The sequence below is a fragment of the Vulpes vulpes genome, chromosome 12, assembly GCF_048418805.1.
Source record: "Vulpes vulpes isolate BD-2025 chromosome 12, VulVul3, whole genome shotgun sequence".
NCBI classification, from domain to species: Eukaryota; Metazoa; Chordata; class Mammalia; order Carnivora; family Canidae; genus Vulpes; species Vulpes vulpes.
The window spans coordinates 137,251,682-137,273,680 of record NC_132791.1 but is presented as its reverse complement, the minus strand read 5'-3'; the positions used below and the strand labels follow the sequence as shown (position 1 = coordinate 137,273,680).

The following is a 21,999-nucleotide window of genomic DNA, read 5'->3' as shown; positions in this document are numbered from 1 at the left end:
GAAGTGGTTGCTGTATGACATTTGAGCTGCTGAAAGGTCACAGCATGCATTTGATGGAAGGCAGGAACTTATGTTTTTGGGACCTCTGTATTTTAGTTAGGTCCCGTCCAGCCTGTGGATTCCTTGCCTCGAAGGGGAAATGGAGGGGCACCTCGGGGCTCAGTCAGTTAAGCATCTGCCTTCAACTCAGGTCATGATCCCGGGGTCCTGGGATCAAGCCTCAAGTCGGGCTCCCTGCTCCTCCCTAGGCCCTGTCCCTCCTCCTCCTGCTTGTGCTGAAATGAACAACCAAATAAGTAAATAAAATCGTTTTTAAAAAGTGAGGGACAAGGATGGAAAGCTGTCAAAGAAGCTGTCACAGAGAAGCTCCAAGGACCAGGGGACACAGTGTGAAATTCTCAGATGCCTCAACCCCAGTTCGGGCCTCCCTCCCCACCCTGCCCTCGGAGATTCCCCCTTGCCCACCAGCGTCTGGCCCTGGAGAGGGAGACAGGGAAAGGTATGCGTCCCAGGAGCTTGTGAGAGCTGCTTTCTGCATGTGGACCACCAAAGGACACGTTAGGGAGTGAAGAGAGGTAGGATGATGCTAACAAGCAGGGCCTGTGGAAACGGAATAGAAATTAATTGTTAATTCTAAATTAACTCTCCCTCACCACCATTCTAGATTCTAGAATGTGGCTTTGCCCTGGGAGGCTGAAACTTTCTACCTCTTTCCTCGAAAGAGCCCCAGACCAACCCAGACCAGAAAGAGTAAATCATACCTCTCCACCCATTGCAGCTTGGTTTGATCCCTTGCTGTGAGGGGGTACCAGACACCTGCTATGAAACTGAGTATTTATGGTATGAGAATACTAATAGTAAGCATGTACGTGTGCCAGCACAGTTTTAACAGCTTTGCATGTATCTGTGCCAGATGAGCAGAACAGTATCCCTTCCTGTAATCCTTATAACTGCCCAGGAAACTGGGCACCACTGTCAGCACCCTCATCCAGGTGGAGAGGGTTGAAGCGATTGCCCAATGTCCCGCAGGTAATAAGTGGCAAAATTATAATTCAGACCCAGAGTTTATGCCTCAGCCCCTATGTGACCCTGCCTGATAGCTGAAGTCCTCTGTCAAAGGCTGGCTTGTCTAACCTTGAATATGATGTTTCCAGATAAGGAACTTCTTATTTGGAGGAAACTAAACCAAGGAAATGTCTGGGGAGGGGCACTTGGGTGGTTGGTTAAGCATCGCTTTCAGCTCAGGTCATGATCTTGGGGTCTTGGGATCAAGCCTCGCATCATGCTCCCTGCTCAACGGGAAGTCTGCTTCTCCCTCTGCCTCTGCGTGCACCAGCCCCTCGCTCTCTCAAATAATTAATAAAATCTTTCTTTAAAAGAAAAGTCTGGGGATATAGGAAGGATTAGAGAATAGGATGCCAAGATATTCCAAGCCAACATCCCTACCCCAATACAGGAGGCTACAGCAGCCAATATCAGGATATAAATACTGACTTGGTTTCCTACCCCTAGATGTCCATGAACATTTGGTCCAAGCTTCTGTGGGCAGCTCTGTGTTTTGGGGGATTGGGGATATGCTGGGTAACTCTGGCCTGGTATGGAGTCGCATATGCTTGTTCTGGATTACTAAAGGGATTCCCCCCTTCTAAAGCCTCTACAGCACAGCATCATTCCCTCTATAAAACACCCATCAGCTTGCCAAATAGTATACCTTTACCTCCGTTTGTTCCAAAACATTGCAACTCTCCAAGAAATCAGGATATATCAGCTCAAAAAACAATTGCTCAAAACATAGCCTGAGCTCATCTGTCTTGCTCCAAGTGGCCCTTTCATGGGGACTGACGTCTTTAGAAGAGCAATGAGTAGATAATAGATGGATGACTTCATGTTAATTCTGACATTCATCAGTCCTCTTTTCCAAATCTTGGCTGGAAGTTGGGTTTTTGCCTTGGTGGACTTGCACATGGGTGTCAATGACAGCCCCTCCTCTTACCTGATCTTGGATCATTGCTCCACCAAAAGCCCAGATGGCAGCGAACACAAAATACAGCTCATAGGTTTCCTTGGGGGAGTCCACAGGGATGTCCTCCTCGGTCAGGAGACACTCGAGAAGGTGGCACAGCATCTGGACCATGCTCTGTTCTGGGATTGGAATTATCTTCTTAAATCTGCAAAGACAGACCCAGATATGCTTTATGGCACCAGATTTTCTATTGTGGAAGCCTGCTGGAACCTACTTGGTTTTGGTGGAACCGTGGCCTCTCAGGTTCTTTGGGATCGCATGGGGCTACCTAAGCCTTTACTCTCATCAGCTCCTCACCAAGAAGGGCCTGGAGTGCTCTGAGAAGGTTCTTTCTCATCCTCCTTCCCTCTGGTACTCTCCCCATCTGCTCTTCCTTTCTTTGAACACGAATGCTCCTCAGTCCTTGGGGAGCACAGGCCACTGTGACAAGACGGGGTGAAATCTCAGGGTCACAATTTCCTCAAGAGTCAAGGTGGGTGCAGGGCTGGTCCTGCACCCTTCCACTGCTGGTCCTTCCACTCCTTCATGAGGAGAGGTTCCCTTGATTCAAACACACGAGAAACATTTTCTCTGGAACCAGCATTTTACTGGGGAGCAGGGAACACAGAGTGGACCCAGACAGATGCTTATTTTATATGCTCATGATTTACTTGATCCCTTTGCCCTAACCTGGTTTTTGCAGTTTTAATACTGGATTCGGAGGTTTTGACTGAAAGGCAGGTAACAAGAGATGCTCAAAGGTGCATCTATGTGTGAGGGAACAGGAGCATGTCCATGTGTGAGTGCACACACATGGGTAACTCTCATCCCATCATGTGTATAGACACATACACACATGTGCACACATGCAGGCATTCTCATTCCATCATGAATACACATATGCACACACACATACTCATGCCACCATGGGTACACCCATGTGCCCGTGCATACATGCACTCTCATGCCACAAGTACACAAACATGCACATACACACACACAACCCCATCCCACCACGTGTACATACATACATGCATACACACTCTCATCCCACCATGAGTACACACACATGCATGTGCACACATACATTCTTATCCCACTAGTACACACACATGTGTGTGCCCACACACACACACACACACACACACGCTTATCTCACTACACGCGCACACTCACGCACACGCTCCATTCTCCACAGTGTCTTGTGCTTGATTCTAACCTAGCAGCAATCCCTACAGCAGTACCACTAGGAAGTAGTCCTGCAGTCTAGGCATTACTTCCATGAGCAATGAGCAAATTAAGGCCTTGACAGGCTTTCCTTCATTTCTTCAACACCGATTTGTAACATAAAGTTAAAGTCCAACTATCTCAGGCCTGGTTCTGGGTGAAGCACGGAGGCAACAGATTCCAGGCAACCATGGGGGTCTCTGGTCTCCTTCAAGGGGATAGAGAATCAAAGTGGGAGATGCTGGAGGGGAAAGGAATTTGCATTCAGGGCTTAGAGGAGAAGCCTTGGTGTGCAGGTGCCCCCTCTCCACAGGGAAGGTAGGCTCTGGAGGTGATCATGTGCCTCTGCATTATTGGAGAATGACTAGGAAAGTCATCAGTGTTGACCTAGATTTCATCCAGGGGCAGGAGGAGAACCAGCCACATAAGATGGTTTTGAAGGAGCAGTGGGAGACAAAATAAAGTTGCTTTATCATCACCCCTTATGAGGCCTACTCATTCAATATAAAAATTATTATGCGGGGATACCCCACAGCTTTGTAGGACCAGGGCCACGGAATGCTGGCATTAGGAGGCCAGAGCCTCGTTACTGAAAGCTGTGGTGCCCAGGGCACAGCATGGAACCTCAGCCCCTCGTCTACGGATGCTTTGCCCTCTTAGAAATTCCATGAGCACTCAACGCCACCCCATGTGGGCACCATAAACCACAGACGTGTTTCTTCCTTGATGGCTACAGGGTTCAGACATCGGGGGGAGCTGCCTCTGGAGAGACAGAAGTCCAGAGGCTTCTGTGCACACTCATACACTCACACACATGCTCGCTCTCTCTCTCTCTCTCTCTCTCTCACACACACACACACACACACACACACACACACACACACACACACTGGTAAGAGTTTAGCATCTCTTGTCCTAAATGCCCAGAGTGTAAATGACCTAACATTTGGCAAAAGGCTTTATCAGACAAGTGTTTCAGCAAACGATAAAGGACAGAGTTATGCTTGCTATTTTCTGAAAACCTTCCCTTCCTGAATCATTTTAACTCTGCCGCCCTGGCCCACCTGAGGCCACTTCCCTACTTCACCTGCTGCCAGGGCTGCTTGCTTCATCTCATTAGATCCCAAGGCTTCAAAGAGCCCACAGGCCACAAGAGGCTGAAGGCTTTTCAAGGGTTTCTGAAAATGTGGAAGATCGGGAAAAGAATTCTTGGCCCCCAAATACAAGAATTATCAAAGCAAAATTAATAGATGTCCAATTAAATATCTAAAATATGTAAAATAATATCTATGTCAACTAGTCACATGCAACTTGGGTTTTAGTTACATAAAATTCATTCTTCACGTGGATGGATCGTGGCTGGGTAAGGGGCAGGGCACGTGGCCTTCTGCAGCCTGCAGGTCCCCTTCCATCTCCACTTCCACGCTTGCCAAGCTCTGCTCTGTCCCATGTGCAACAGATCAGGGAACACAGAGTCAGGGGTTGTTTTGGGCGGTGGCCTTAATTTCCCAGAAACATGATCCTGATCTTAACTTGGTGAATGTTCAGGAACTCCTGAGTCATGCCTTCACAAGCTGGTGATTGGACTTGGCTGAACTATGAGGCTGGGTGACTGATTCAGAGAAGGATGCATCGACTGGGCAAGAAAGTATAAAGCAGACACAGGTTCCAAACCTCGAACCTCCCTCTGCAGGCACCTGTAATACTCCTGCTGTAATAAGCAAACTTCTGGGTAAGAGTACTTGGTCTCTTGTGTATGGGATACGTGGTCAGCACTTACTGCTTTTACTTTTGCAAACTCAGAAGAGGAAGAGTAGACTCTCAGCGTCTAGAGGGGCAGGACTGGTTGAATGACATGTTACATCTGGTCCTGCGTTATCTGGGTGAATGTACATGGTCAGTGACGGGGGCGGGCCCCGTTTGTCACTGATGGGTGTCATCGTCACCTCCAGGTCTGTTGAACTGGCGTGTGTATCGTTTGCAGGAGGGTCAGCCATGGGGCCTGCACACTGAAGGATCTCAGGATTGTCACCTCATAGCACAACCCACAGGCTCTGGATATACCCATGTGCACATCCGGAAGTCACTTTACATTTTCCTTACAGAACATTAGCGGGACATCAGGTGTGAGCCGATGGGCTCTTTACTGCCTCTTGAAATCGTTAGCTTCCTTATTTCCTGGCCTACCTGGTTCTGAGCGTGTCCAAGCACGTTGGGACGTACTTGTCAAACAGAATGGTTAGGTTGGCTCTCTCTGTCTGGATTTCCCTCTTGTCAATCCAGCTGCTCACTGGAGGGTTCCATCCCAGGTCTGCTGGATTGAGGTACAGGATTCCTGGGAACACAGAGAATTCTGTTCAGTGAAGTCTCCACAGATGACAATATATTCTTCACCCGCCCCCTGAAAAGTTACTTTCTGTGTGGGAAATGTACAGAAGACTGGACTTTAAAGAAATGGAGACCCAGCCTTGATCTGAGAGGGTAAGTAGGTTTGTATTGGGACCAGCTCCAATTGACTGCTAATAGTTGATGGCAAGCAGGGTTGAGAAGGATCAGATGGCCAAGCCTAGGCTCAGGAGGTTAAACGGCGGCCCCTACAAGGATATGACCATGTCCTAATCTCTGGAGCCTGAGAACATGACCTCATTTGTAAAAGGAGCTTCCCTTGCAGATGTGATTAAGGATCTCGAGATGAGATCATCTTGGATTATCTGCGTGGGACATTTACAAGTGTCCCTGTAAAAGACAGAAGAGGCCAGACACACAGAGAAGGCCGTGTGGCTGAGGAGGTCAGGGCAGGGGGAGGGTTATGGGGCCTCAAGCCTAAACTGGATGATGCAAGGCTGGATTATCCCCCAAAGGCTGACAGTTTGATGTTGGAATCTGGCTTCCAGAATAGTGAGGGAATATGTGCCTACTGTTTTCAAAGCCACTGAGTTTGTGGTGATTTGTTACAGCAGCCCTAGGAAGTAAATAGAGAGACAATTCAATTCTCTCCAGGACAGCCTATGTGGGTCCTTGAGAAGGAATCTGATGTGACGGTGGAGATCAGACTCACTTTCCTTACACTGTAGTCTGGGCCAATCAGTCTGGCAGTGGAGTCAGAGGTGAGTTAAGGTATAAAGTTGCCAATGGTCACCAGGACGTAGTGAGAAGTGCAGGGATGGTCATCTCTGTTGACAATGATGCTGGAATTGGCCTAAAAGTAGCCTCATCCGAGGCACTTCTTTTTTCTTTTTAAAGATTTTATTTATTCATGAGAGACAAACAGAGGGAGGCAGAAAAATAGTCCCTCCCCTGCAGGGAGCCTGATGTGGGACTCAATCCCAGGACTTTGGGATCATGACCTGAGCCAAAAGTAGACACCCATCCACTGAGGCATCCAGGTGGCCCTTCTTTATCCGAGGCACTTCTGTGCAGAACCCAGCTATCCAGCTCTGGGGCCTTTCCCTTCCCACCTCTGGACTAAGAAAATCCTATGGCTCTTGCCTTAGAGCACCTGCTCACCCTCACAGACATGCATTCAGGCTGAGATGCAGGCCAGAGTTCCGCAGGATCGATGTGTGGCTCCTGTTTGGAGCTTCCCTCAGAACCAGCCATGTCATATGTGATGCTGGAGGCACCTGTTTTCAAGTGAGGCGGGTTTGTGGGTTTTCTCCTTTCTTGGGCCATACCTGCTCTGGAGACAGTTGCTGGTGTGGCCGTGCGCAGGTGGCTGATCTCGAAGAGCAGTCTCATTGTGGGATTCAGGGGGATCCTCTCATTGCTCGCTAGGGTCAGGACCTGGAAATGGGGAGGGACACACCAGGGAGGAAGGAGTAAGGACACATGGCCAGCTGGGGGCGGGGGGCTGGATTTGGCTGATCACTCCTGAGAGGGACTAAGGATGATTCTTTTCCTCTTTACAAGTATTTTCTAGATTTGCTACAAGAATCCTCTACCTCTCTCCCTGTAGCCCATCCACCTCCATCCCTGTGTGTACAAAAAATGAAAAAATAAGCTTTTTAAAAAGTTTAAATGGAGGTCAGTGATTTGAATGAGCAAGAACATATTGGAATAACAAGGCTATTTTAAAAAAGTGTTTAGGTTTCATATTACTGTTTCTTTTAAATTAATCCTTCTGGGGGGCACCTGGGTGGCTCAGTCATTTGGGCATCTGACTCTTGGTTTGGGCTCAGGTCATAATCTTGGGGTCCTGGGATCAAGCCCTGTGTCTGGCTCTATGCCTGGCATGGAGTCTGCTTGTTCCTCTCCCTTGCTCCTCCCTCTGCTTTCTCTCTCTCTCAATCTCTTTGGAATAAATAAATCAATAAAATCTTTAAAAAAAGATAAAGTAGGGATACTTGGGTGGCTCAGGGGTTGACTGTCTCCCTTTGGCTCAGATTGTGCTCCTGGAGTCCTGGGATCAAGTCCCACATCAGGCTCCCTGCAGGGAGCCTGCTTCTCCCTCTCCCTACATCTCTAAATTTAAAAAATAAATAAAGTAGTCCCTCTGGGGAAGGAGGTTGGAGGGTGGGCAAAATGGGTGAAGGGGAGTGGGAGGTACCAGGCTTATAGTTATGGAATGAGTCACAGGGATGGAAAGGCACAGTGTAGGAAATATGGTCAATGGTGTGTAAGAGCATTGCAGGGTGGCAGATGGTAGCTACCCCTGAGGGGAGCACCGCCTAACAGAGAGAGCTGCCTAATCACCATGCTGTGCACCTGAAACTCTTATCACATTGCGTGTCAACTGCTCTTCAATAAAAAATAAGTAAAGTAGTCCCTCTGGGAGAGCACACATTTATTTTAATGATTCTGTCAATGCTGAAACCACCATAACACTTCTAATCCATGTGTGCTTTCTGAACAAATTCAAGAAGCAGCTATCAGCTTAGTGGCCACTTTACTGGTGTCAATTTTCACTATTTACAAAAAATAAAATATACTCTCCATGGATAATGGTTTGTCACTGGTGAGGATGGCTAACAGGCTCTGTCCTTATTTATAAAAAAGGAAAAACCCAAGAAAAAAGATTTGAATGGATGACCTAAGATTCCCTCCAGCTCTGAATATTAAATTCATCTCTCTACAGATGATTCTGAAGACAGTTACAACAATGCTAAAAATGCAGGATTGCAGGCGCATGCACACACACACAGTAGTTATGTGATGAAGTTATTAATTAGCCTTACTGGGGTCATTTTGTAAAATACACATATTCCAAATCAGCACATCATACACCTTACATTCACACAATGTTATATGTTAATTATATCTCAACAAAGCTGGTAAAAATTAAAAATAATATATAACACCGGCTTTCAACCAATTCCTTACTTGGGACCAGCCCTTGTATAGGATCGAGATTTCCAAATGCACCAGAGAAACTGGTTTCCTAGATGATGAGGGATGGCCTGGGCCTTTCTTTTCCCCCGTGATACCTTGTTATCATCCATGACGGTGTTCAGAGATTCAATCCACATCGGATCTATGTCGCCATCCAGTAAGATCCACTTGGGCCCGTCGTGGGTGATGTTGGCAAGCTCCCGCATGACAGACGAGAAGAGTCCTGAAAGGAACCACAAATAGCTTACCAACCACCTCACCGTCAATGTTCTTTTTCATCAGACAGCCCCTCCCTCTTAGCTATAACGTCCAGAAGAAGGTGTAAATGGAAAAGACAGGTCAGAACTGGATTTGTATTTTGATCTATCTAAATCTGATAGCAAGTGCCAAGGTGCTCCTGTCTCTGTGCCTCCCTCTGGCTCTTTTTAAGAACATCAACAAAACAGCAACAAAATCTGATAGTACTGGCTTAGGGGACGAGGGACCCGGAGAACCATTTAAACAGGCAACTGGGACATGATGGATTTACATAAAATCTTAATAAAATTTTTTATTTTATAAAAATAAATTTTATAAATTTATAAAACTTTTAATTTTGGGGACCCCTGGGTGGCTTAGTGCCTGCCTTCAGCCCAGGGCATGATCTTGGAGTCCTGGGATCGAGTCCCACATCAGGCTCTCTGCACAGAGCCTGCTTCTCTCTCTCTGTGTGTGTGTCTCATGAATCAATCAATAAAACCTTTTTTTTAAATTTTTTTTTCATTTATTTATTATTTATGATAGTCACAGAGAGAGAGAGAGAGAGAGAGGCAGAGACATAGGCAGAGGGAGAAGCAGGCTCTCTGCGGGGAGCCCAATGAGGGACTCAATCTCAGGACTCCCGGATCATACCCTGAGGTAAAGGCAGACGCTCAACTACTGAGCCACCCAGGTGCCCCTACATAAAACCTTTTTAGATAAGATTTCATCCTTTGTGATGACAGCCCAGGCTTTGAGAGAAGTTCCCCGTGTGACTCTCCCTGGCACTACATGGGATTTATATCTTAATTTGGATAGAATTGATTTTGATGATATTAAGCTTTCCCTACCGATAATATGATATGTCTTTTTTTCATTTATTCAAATATTACTTTATGCTCCTTAATAAACTTTTACAGTGTTTCTCATGTATCTCTGGCTTAAAAGAATTCCTAAACATTTCATAGTTTTATTGCTATGGTGAATTGGATTTTTTTTTTCTGTATTTCCCCTTTTTAGCTGGCTAGTAATCATATAGAGAAAAGGTATCAGATTCTGTGTATGCTTAGTTACTGTTAGTAAATTTTCATATTAGCTTTTGTGATTTTTTTCAAAATGTCTCCTGAATTTTCTAGGTATAAAGTTGTATAATCAGCAAAACAATAATGTTTTTCCTTTCCTCTAATACCATGTATTCCGTTTTCTTGTCTTATTGAATTTTCTAGGATCCCAAGCCAAGCAGTGCTGAATAATAATGTTGGTAACGGCTCCCCCTGACTTATTCCTGATTTTAATGGAAATGGCTTTAACCAATGGAATGGTTTCTCATCATTCAGAATGCATCCCCCTCCCATTTGGGGTTTTAGATAAAGATTTATTTATAAAGATTTAGATTTATCATATTTAAGGGATTTCCATATATTCCTATTTTACTTAGATTTTTAAAATTAGAAACAGCTCCTGAGTTTTTAGGGTCTACTGTTGAGCACATGATTTCCTCCTTTAGTTTTTCAAAGCTTTACATAAAAACTTAAAAAAAAAATCATCTAGTATCCTTACATTCTTAGATTCTACTTAGTCAAAATGTACTTTTATTTTTATTAATATAGAGATGTGATCTCCTTGCTGATGTTATTCAGGATTTCAGAAACTATATTATTAAGTGAAATTGGGCTCTTTCTGGTTCTACAGAAAGGTTGATATCAAGATTATTCTGGATTCATAAAATGAATCAAAAGGTGTCCTTTTTCTTTTATCATTTTGGGATTTCTTTTTTTGCTACTCTTTTTAAATTGCCCTCTTCACTAGTTTATCCATTTTCTGCTTCTTATTGAAGTAAATTTTGTTAATGTTATATTTTGCTAAAGGACCATTTTTATTTCTTCTAGTTTTCCAAACATGTATCATATAATTAAGTGATCTCTTCCATTTTAATCTTTATCTGCTGTTATTATGCTAATTTTTACTCTTCTTCCACCATCAAGTATGATCATGATGGACTTACTAGCCCACCTTAAAAAAAAAAAAAAAAAGAGGAGCTTAGAGCTTTTCTTATTGGTCTTAGGCATGCCCCATTGGTTTTTGTATGTTTTTTTTACTCTTCCAAGAAGGGATGCAATGTTTTTTTTTTTTTTTCCTTTCATCCAGGGGTTAAGTGAACATCTCTTGATTTTGGTAATTTTCTTGCTGTTCTTTTCTACTTATTTTGCTTTATTATCAGGCAATGTGGCCTGTAAATTAATACTTTTGAATTTACTACAGTTTCTTCGGTGCCCAACTAAATTTCAAATTTTTGTAAATGTTCCACGAATGTAGCAAGAAAGGAATATTTTCTACTTATAAAATGCAAAATTCTAAAACTGTGTTCTATTGAGTCTGATGAAGTATTTCTCAATTTCTCTATGACTATCCTTATTTTTCTGTTTACAGACTCTGTCCAGTTTTGAAAAACACATAGTAATATTATCCATTACATTTCTATTTTTCTCAAGTTCCCCTAAAATTTTTTAAAAAGTTGCCCTCCATCTACTTAGAAGCTCTCTTTTTTGGGAATGCAGATTTATGATTATAAATCTTCTTTGTTAATGTCTTGATATTTGATGAATACTGTATACTTAATAAAATTTTAATTAAAATTACAATACAGATTAAAGTCTAAATTACATTATATGTGCTTGAATTTAATATGGAATAATAAGTGCCTGAGACTAGCCAAGAAAATTACAAAAGGATATTGAGGAGGAACTTATGTCATTAGACACTAAAGTGTTATAAAACAATTGTGAACAGAGTAGAATGACATTCATATAGGATTAAATAAAGAATGGGACAGAATAGAAGACCCAGAATCGGATCTCAGCATATATGACAAGCTGGTACTTACATTCAGAGGGAAAAGATGGTTTGCTTAATAAATGGTCCTGGCACATTCAATTACCCATTTGGAAGGAAATATGAAGTTGATTCTCTACCTTACCACATACTAAGCCCCAAAAGAAATACCAGATGGATTAAAAAATGTTAATATAAAAAGAATCTTCAGGACCAAATTTATGATACTGTATATATAGCTGAAAATCAGAAAGAATGATAAACTAGATAGGAATCCCAAATGCTAAAGAGAATGGACAGACATAATTTCCTCTTAAAAAGTACATGGTTGGGGTTCCTGGGTGGCTCAGTTATTAGGCGACTGACTCTTGATTTCTGCTCAGGTCATGATCTCAGGGTCATGAGATCGAACCCCACATTGGGTTCTGCGCTCAGTGTGGAATCTGCTTGGGACTCTCTCTCCCTCTCCTTCTGCCCCTTCCCCCTGCTCTCTCTGTCTCTCAAATAAATGAATAAATCTTTAAAATATTTTTTAAAAAAGTACATGGTAAATATGCCATGAAGTGTGTGTAGACAAATAGTAGATAGGAATAACCATTAAGGATGCATATAACAGATAATGGGTAATATCTGTGCTAAACAAATGGATAAGAAAGAGGGAGGCGGGGCAAGATGGCAGAAGAGTAGGGTCCCCAAGTCATCTGTCCCCACCAAGTTACCTAGATAACTTTCAAACCATCCTGAAAACCTATGAATTCGGCCTGAGATTTAGAGAGAACAGTTGGAATGCTACAGTGAGAAGAGTCCATGCTTCTATCAAGGTAGGAAGATGGAAAAAATAATTTTAAAAAAAGTATCCAGTGGGGGAGGGGCCCATGTGAGGAGCCTGGCCAAGGTTGGCAGCGGGCTGAAGCCCCCAGGCCTGGAGGAGCAGGGACTTTACCAATCTTCCCGGATGGAAAGGCCCTCGCAGAGAGCTCGGGCAGGATCCCAGGAGGGGCAGTGGAGCCCCCAGGCCCCAGCAGACTGGGAGACTATGGTAGTTACTGCTGGAGCTGACTCTAGGGCTAGAGAGCTGGCCGCTGCCACTGTTGTTGTTCCTCTTGGTGTCACCTTGTGCCTGGGACTGAGCAAGGCTGCCAGGGAGCAGGGGCCGCACAAGATAAACAACTCCCACTGAACCGTGCACCTGGCAGGGGCAAGGCAGCTCCCCTAAGTGCATATACCTGAGAGTCATCACAGCAGGCCCCTCCCCCAGAAGACCAGCTGGAAGGACAGGGGAAGAGCAAGTTCTTAACCAAGCAGCTCTGGAAAGCTCCAGGGGAAGTCGAGGGACTTATAGTATATAGAATCAGAGGATACCCCTCCTTGTTTTTTGTTTTTTGTTTGTTTGTCCCCCCCCTTTTTTCTTCCCTTTATTCTTCCTTTTTCTAGTACAACTTGTTTTTAGCCACCTGCCCTGAGCAAACTGACTAGAAGGAAGAACTCACCACAAAAGAAAGAATCAGAAACATTCCTCTTTCCCATAGAATTACAGAATTTGGATTACAATTCGATGTCAGAAAGCCAATTCAGAAGCACAATTATAAAGCTACTGGTGGCTCTGGAAAAAAGCATAAAGGAATCAAGAGACTTCATGACTGCAGAATTTAGATCTAATCAGGCCGAAATTAAAAATCAATTAAATGAGATGCAATCCAAACCCTCCTAACAACAAGGGTTAATGAGGTAGAAGAACGAGTAAGCAACATAGAAGACAAGTTGATGGCAAAGAAGGAAGCTGAGGAAAAAAGAGAAAAACAATTAAAAGATCATGAGGAAAGGTTAAGGGAAATAAATGACAGCTTCAGAAGGAAAAATCTACATTTAATTGGGGTTCTAGAGGGCGCCGAAAGGGACAGACCAGAAAGTGTATTTGAACAAATCATAGGTGAGAAATTCCCTAACTTGGGGAGGGAAACAGGCATTCAGATCCAGGAGATAGAGAGATCCCCCTCTTAAATCAATAAAAACCATTCAACACCCTGACATTTTATAGTGAAACTTGCAAATTCCAAAGATAAAGAGAAGATCCTTAAAGCAGCAAGAGACAAGAGATCCCTAAACTTTATGGGAGAAGTATTAGGTTAACAGCAGACCTCTCCACAAGGACCTGGCAGGCCAGAAAGGGCTGGCAGGATATATTTGGGATCCTAAATGAGAAGAACATGTAGCCAAGAATACTCTATCCAGCAAGGCTCTCATTTAGAATAGAAGGAGATATAAAGAGCTTCCAAGATAGGCAGAAACTGAAAGAATATATGACCACCAAGCCGGCTCTGCAAGAAATACTAAGGGGGACTCTGTAATAGAAAGAGGAAGTCCAAGGGAACAATCCACAAAAACAGGGACTGACTAGGTATCATGATGACACTAAATTCATATCTTTCAATAGTAACTCTGAACGTGAATGGGCTTAATGATCCCATCAAAAGGCGCAGGGTTTCAGACTGGATAAAAAAGTAAGACTCATCTATTTGCTGTCTATAAGAGACTCATTTTAGACCTAAGGATACCTACAGCCTGAAAACAAATGGTTGTAGAACCTTTACCATTCAAATGGTCCTCAAAAGAAAGTAGGGGTAGCCATCCTCATATCAGATAAATTAAAGTTTATCCCAAAGACTGTAGCAGAAGATGAAGAAGGACACTATATCATACTTAAAGGATCTATCCAACAAGAGGACCTAATAATCATGAATATTTATGCCCCTAATGTAGGAGCAGCCAAGTATATCAATTAAAAACCAAAGTAAAGACATACTTAGATAATAATACACTTACACTGGGAGACTTGAACACGGCGCTTTCTGCAATTGATAGATTTTTCTAAGCACAGCATCTCCAAAGAAACAAGAGATTTAAATGATGCACTGCACCAGATAGATTTCACAGAGATTTACAGAACTTTATATCCAGATGCAATTGAATACACATTCTTCTCAAATACACATGGAACTTTCTCTAGAATAGATCACATACTGGGTCACACATCAGGTCTTAACTGATACCAAAAGATTGGTATTGTCCCCTGCATATTTTCAGACCATAATGCTTTGAAACTAGAACTAAATCACAAGAAGAAATTTGGAAGGATTTCAAACACATGGAGGTTAAAGATCATCCTGCTAGAAGATGAAAGGATCAACCAGGAAATTAAGGAAGAATTAAAAAGATTCATGGAAACTAATGAGAATGAAGATACAACCGTTCAAAATCTTTGGGATACAGCAAAAGAAGTCCTGAGGGGGAAATACATCATAATACAAGCATCCATCAAAAAACTGGAAAGAACTAAAATACAAAAGCTAACCTGGCACCTAAAGGAGCTGGAGAAGGAACAGCAAATAAAACCTTCATCCAGCAGAAGAAGACAGTTAATAAAGATTTGAGCAGAACTCAGTGGAATAGAGACCAGAACTGTGGAACAGATCAACAAAACCAGGAGTTGGTTCTTTGAAAGAATTAATAAGATAGATAAACCATTAGCCAGCCTTATTAAAAAGAACAAAGACTCAAATTAATAAAATCATGAATGAAAAAGGAGAGATCACCACCAATACCAAGGAAATACAAATGATTCTAAAAACTTATTATGAGCAGCTATATGCCAATAAATTAGTCAATCTAGAAGAAATGGATGCATTTCTGGAAAACCACAAACTACCAAAACTGGAAGATGAAGAAATAGAAAACCGGAACAGCAATAACCAGGGAGGAAATTGAAGCAGTCATCAAAAACCTCTCAAGACACAGAAGTCCAGGGCCAGATGGCTTCCCAGGGGAATTCTATCAAATGTTTAAAGAAGAAACAATACCTATTCTACTGAAGCTGTTCGGAAAGATAGAAAGAGATGGAGTACTTCCAAACTCGTTCTATGAGGCCAGCGTCACCTTAATTCCAAAACCAGACAAAGACCCCACTAAAGAGGAGAATTGTAGACCAATATCCCGGATGAACACAGATGCAAACATTCTCAACAAGATACTAGCCAATAGGATCCAACAGTACATTAAGATTATTCACCATGACCAAGTGGGATTTATCCCTGGGATGCAAGGCTGGTTCAACACTCGTAAAGCAATCAATGTGATAGATATATCAACAAGAGAAAAAACAAGAACCATATGATCCTCTCAATACATGCAGAGAACCATTTGACAAAATACTTATCAAAACCCTTCAGAGTGTAGGGATAGAGGGAACATTCCTCAGCATTTTAAAAGCCTTCTACGAAAAGCCCACAGCAAATATCATTCTCAATGGGGAAGCACTGGGAGCCTTTCCCCTCAGATCAAGAACACGACAGGAATGTCCACTCTCACCACTGCTATTCAACATAGTATTAGAAGTCCTAGCCTCAGCAATCAGACAACAGAAAGAAATAAAAGGCATTCAAATCGGCAAAGAAGAAGTCAAACTCTCCCTCTTCGCAGATGACATGATACTGTATGTAGAAAACCCAAAAGACTCCAACCCAAAATTGCTAGAACACATATAGAAATTCGGCATTGTGGCAGGATACAAAATCAATGCCCAGAAATCAGTGGCATTTCTCTATACTAACAATGAGACTGAAGAAAGAGAAATTAAGGAGTCAATCCCATTTACAATTGCACCCAAAAGCATAAGATACCTGGGAATAAACCTAACCAAAGAGGTAAAACTACAGAACACTTCTGAAAGAAATTGAGGAAGATACAAAGAGTTGGAAAAATATTCCATGCTCATGAATTGGATGAATTAATATTGCAAAAATGTCCATGTTACCCAGGGAAATTTACACATTAATGCAATCCCTATCAAAATGCCATGGACTTTCTTCAGAGAGTTGGAACAAATCATCTTAAGATTTGTGTGGAATCAGAAAAGACCCCGAATAGCCAGGGGAATATTAAAAAAGAAAACAAGAGCTGGGGGCATCACAATGCAAGATTTCAGGCTGTACTACAAAGCTGTGGTCATCAAGACAGCGTAGTACTGGCACAAAACAGACACATAGATCAATGGAACAGAATGGAGAATCCAGAAGTGGACCCTCAACTTTATGGTCAACTAATATTTGACAAAGCAGGAAAGACTATCCACTGGAAAAAAGACAGTCTCTTCAATAAATGGTGCTGGGAAAATTGGACAGCCACATGCAGAAGAATGAAACTAGACCATTCTCTTATACCATACACAAAGATAAACTCAAAATGGATGAAAGATCTAAATGTGAGACAGAATCCATCAAAGTCTTAGAGGAGAACAAATGAACTATTGGGACTTCATCAAGATAAGAAGCTTCTGCACAGCAAAAGAAACAGTCAACAAAACTAAAAGACAACCTACAGAATGGGAGAAGATATTTGCAAATGACGTATCAGATAAAGGGCTAGTTTCCAAGATCTATAAAGAACTTATGAAACTCAACAGCAAAGAAATAATCCAATCATGAGATGGGCAAAAGACAGGGACAGAAATCTCACAGAGGAAGACATAGACATGGCCAACAAGCACATGAGGAAATGGTCCGCATCACTTGCCATCAGGGAAATACAAATCAAAACCACAATGAGATAACACCTCACACCAGTGAGAATGGGGAAAATCAACAAGACAGGAAACAAGAAATGTTGGAGAGGATGTGGAGAAAGGGGAACCCTCTTACACTGTTGGTGGGAATGTGAACTGGTGCAGCCACTCTGGAAAACTGTGTGGAGGTTCCTCAAAGAGTTAAAAACAGACCTGCCCTACGACCCAGCAATTGCACTGTTGGGGATTTACCCCAAAGATACAGATGCAGTGTAATACCAGGACACCTGCACCCCGATGTTTACAGCAGCAATGTCCACAATAGCCAAACTGTGGAAGGAGCCTCAGTGTCCATCGAAAGATGAATGGATAAAGAAGATGTGGTCTATGTGTACAATGGAATATTCCTCAGCCATTAGAAACGACAAATACCCACCATTTGCTTCAACATGGATGGAACTGGAGGGTATTATGCTGAGTGAAGAAGTCAATCAGAGAAGGACAAACATTATGAATGGTCTCATTCATTAGGGGAATATAAAAATTAGTGAAAGGGAATAAAAGGGAAAGGAGAGAAAATGAGTGAAAATATCAGTGAGGGTGACAAAACATGAGAGACACCTAACTCTGGGAAAGGAACAAGGGATATTGGAAAGGGAAGTGGGCGGTAGGTGGGGGTGATTGGGTGATGTACACTGAGGGGGCATTTGGTGGGATGAGCACTGGGTGTTATGCTATATGTTGGCAAATTGAACTTCAATAAAAAATTTAAAAAAAAAACAAAAAACCCCCAAATAGATAAGAAAATAAAGAGAAATAAAAATCACAAAAGAGCCAATTACTAAGGCCAATAAGGAGGAAAAGATGCTAAGCCTCATTAATGGTGAGCAAAATACAAACGAGGGAGGCTGCCTATTAAGTCCCCTTCTTGCAGACCTCTGACTGGAGACCTTGAATTAGAATCCAGGCAGTTGGGGATCCCTGGGTGTCACAGCGGTTTAGCACCTGCCTTTGGCCCAGGGTGCGATCGTGGAGACCCGGGATCGAATCCCACGTCGGGCTCCCGGCATGGAGCCTGCCTGTGTCTCTGCCTCTCTCTCTCTCTGTGTGTGACTATCATAAATAAATTAAAAAAAAAAAAAAAAAGGAATCCAGGCAGTTGGATTCTGATGCAGTTGGATACTGAGGTAGGAGGCACTCATTCCAGAAGCCACATGGGTTTTAGAAAGGGCTCCTGTCTGCTCAGAGTTTTCTTTTTAGTTCTCTCCCAGTGACAGTGTCCCTTACACACATCTACCAGTGATTCTTACATATTGGAAGATGACTTTGGGGTTTACACCAAGTGAACAGTGGTTTGGGGCCCTCTGAATCCCTATAGATTCTGGTTCTAGGACCCATCTGAGATGAATGGCGATGAATATTTTCATCCAGGCTCGGAGGCCCCATCACTGGCATCCCAGTATCTCCCCATCAGTCCTGGGCCTGTGCAGATAGGAACAAGTGCCTAACTGTGGGATGTCAGGCCATGCTGTGCCACACCTTTGGGAAGGAGCTGTGGAATCTCTACCCTACTCATGTGTTAAATCCACTGCCAGGCAATGTAGGGACTCTGACTTGTGCTATGCAAGCACAGAACCATAGTTGAGAATGCCCTCTCTCATAGAGCAGCTGGAAGGGTCTCCAAGGAGAGAGAATATCCCAAGGGCTGAAGTTCCCTTGCAAGCCAAAACTGGGGTCTTCCTTTCTTTGATTTGTTTCATCTCCTTCTCCCGGTCCTAACAGATCAGGCCAGTGTTCTTCCCTTGGAAGTTCACCCTTGGATGTGGATTCAAGCCTGCCGATGGGGCTCAGGATAGCAAGAATTTTGTTCCAGGGGTATCCTGCTCTTACCATCCTTCCATTCTCTGGTGGCCGGATTGATGATGCCAAAGAGTTCATCGTTTGTGACTGCTTTGGGGTTGAGGTCAGCCCAGACAGGGCGGCGTTTCATGATCTGGTAGGTCTTGTGTAAGGATTTCAGCACCTGAGACTTTCCAGTTCCGGCGCTGCCCACCACGAACACAGAGTGCCGCACTGCCAGGAGCTCCTCCAGCTGGACTACCTGGAGAGACACAAAATTCAGCCAAGGGGATCAACTCACTGACATCCCAACTGCTCTCTGTGCACCAGGCTGGTATCTGAGGTGAGACCTGATGTCAACAGAGGAAAGGTTATTTCCCTCCAGATGTGGGGGTCCCAAATGTGGGGGCAACATACTTATTCATCATTCAGTCAGATAATTACCAGTCACCAACTAAGTGCTGGAGAGTGTACCAGATGAGGGAGATTCTGAGAGGATTCTCCTGCCCTCCATGACCTTACAGGCTAATGGGGAAGCATAATAATTGCTCTGATCGAGGTACGTATAAAGAAACAGATAAAGAAACGTTTGCTTTTGTACAGGTAACAGGAATAAGAGAGGCTTTGAGAGGAGGGGGCATTTGAACTAGGACTTTAGAGGTGAGTTGCCAAGAAGATGTATCAGGGGATTTGGAAGCAGAGGTATAACAGCACAAAGCCTTGTGACAGAGCCCTGATGTGGTTGATCAGATGGCCTAATGAGCCAGGCATCAAGGAGCTTCTTAGGAACAATGGTAGCACTGAAGGTCTTATCACTGTTGTCCTGGCTTGCCTCCAGGCTTATCTTTCCACACTGTTGTAAGACCCCATTTATAGAAATGAAAATCTGATCATGTCACTGCCATCACTTTGTCCTGTCAATGGTTCTCCATTGGTGATGAAATCACAAAACCTTAGATTGGCTTACAAGGCCCTTTTGCAGATTGGCCCAACCAGCTTCCAGTCTTCTCGCTCATCCTGTAGCATGCACATCCCAGGTAGACAGGTGGAGTTCTTTAATGATGTTCTTCCTGAGTTTCCATCTTTCAAGATATGGCATCTTGTTCAGATGTTACTCTTTCTCCTGCCGCCTTCTGGCCAAACCTACATATGCCTTAGTCTGCAGTAGATGTGACATACCTATATCCTGGTACTCATTAACCTTGCCATGTTACTCTCCTTCCTAGTAGATCATCAGCTCATTGAAGGCAGGGAGGACTGGATTTCTTATCTTTTTATTTCCAGTGTCTAGCAGAGAGTCTGGCACATACCAAGCATTGACCAGATATTTGCTGAAAATGTGAAGGTTGGCTAGAGAAGCTGGGTGGCCCCTATTATGAAAGATCTTATACAGCATGGGCTAAGATATTTGAACCTTAATATAGATCAAGCATATTTTGCACTGTAAAACCAATACTGGCTGAGAAATGTGAATGTAAGGGATTGTTCTGGATTGTTGACAGTGTGGTAGGATAGTACAAAGATTTTTATTTCTTCTACATTTTAAAAAATGATAAAAAGTAACTTCTCTATTTAAAAAAAATTAAGTGATTCAGGTGTCAAAATGAAATTCTAGAGCTATATAACCAGGGATCAGGAGGAGAGTGGTACTGCTAAGCTCAATATGAAGTAGCAGATGAATGGCTGTTTGGGGAACAAGATGATTAGTTTCCACCATGGCAAGATAACTTCCTGAGATACTGAGTTTTGTTTTCCACAGCATCATTATTTTTCTCTTCTCTCTCCTAAGCTCTTGCTGTTCCTCTGGTTCAGAGCCCAAAAGCACCCAAAGCAGATTTTGGTTTTGTCCTTCTGGGACTTAACACAGGATATTTCCAGATAAGGATGAGGGAAGCATCAGGAAGGGTTTTGAGTGGAGCTGATATCTAAGCTGATATATGAATGAAAAAGAGTCCCGTGAAGATCCATGGGAGACATTCCAGGTGGAGTAACAGTGAGTACAAAATCATCAGGTTCAGGCTGTAAGCTTGGAGAGCACAAGATCGGCTCAAAGAAAGGTACTGGGTGGGAGTGGGGGGGGGGACAAGCATAAGATGAGATAAAAGAGATAAGCAGGGGTCAGCTATGCAGGATTGGTACTTAGAATTTTATTCTAAGTACAACAAGAATCATTGGAGGATTTTTAAGCATGAAATTGCCCTGAGGTCATTGCCTTAAAAAAATGCAGGGGGAGGGAGGGGAGGAGGGAAATGAAGGCAGTACTGTGGTTATTGAATGGAGACTACATTATATTCCTAGATTTTTTTTTTTTCATGAACAGCTACTGACTGTTTCCCTGATCCTGAAAGCCTTAAAATCACTTTCTGGTTCCATCTAACTTCTTTTCATTCATTTCAATAGCATTATTGAGATAGGATTCAAGTACCATAAAATTCACCTTTTGAAAGTGTCCAATCCAATAGGTTTTGAGCCTATTCACAGGACAGTCCAAATCATTACCAGTATTAACATATTTTCTTCACTCCAGAAGGGAAAACCATACCATTACACCCCCGACTCCTATCTCAGCTCTGAGCAGCCCTGACTGACATTCTCCATCTATTAAATTAGACTATTCTGGACATTTCATATAAATAGATTTAGAAAAGTATGTGGTATTTTGCGAATGGCCTCTTTCACTCATAATGTTTAAAGGCTCATCTGTGCCATAGGATGTACCACTACATCATCCCTCCTTAGAGCTGAATAAAATGCCATTGTGCAGGTAGATTGCAATTCGTTTATCCATTTATCAGCTGATGAATGCATTATTTCTGTTCTCTATTATGAATCTATCAACTTTTGACAGTATCTTTTGTAAGGTAAATATATAAGTATCCCTATCTTTCCCTTTATCTTTCTTTCTCCTATCTTCTACCAGACACATTATACCTTTACACTGGTATGTTTGATATATTTATATTCTGTTCTGGTCTTA

At 42.9% G+C, this 21,999-nt stretch overlaps 1 protein-coding gene across 1 annotated transcript in view; it reads right to left on the bottom strand.

Annotated features, from left to right (window-relative positions):
• DNAH9 (dynein axonemal heavy chain 9) overlaps window positions 1-21,999 on the bottom strand; it is a 325,725-nt gene that overhangs the window by 169,953 nt on the left and 133,773 nt on the right. Inside the window, exons 32-36 of the mRNA XM_072730369.1 lie at window positions 19,074-19,284; window positions 8,653-8,780; window positions 6,904-7,012; window positions 5,417-5,564; window positions 1,994-2,168 (exon numbers count right to left, since the gene is read on the bottom strand). Coding sequence (XP_072586470.1) covers window positions 1,994-2,168; window positions 5,417-5,564; window positions 6,904-7,012; window positions 8,653-8,780; window positions 19,074-19,284 — 771 coding nt within the window. The remainder of the gene's footprint in view (window positions 1-1,993; window positions 2,169-5,416; window positions 5,565-6,903; window positions 7,013-8,652; window positions 8,781-19,073; window positions 19,285-21,999) is intronic.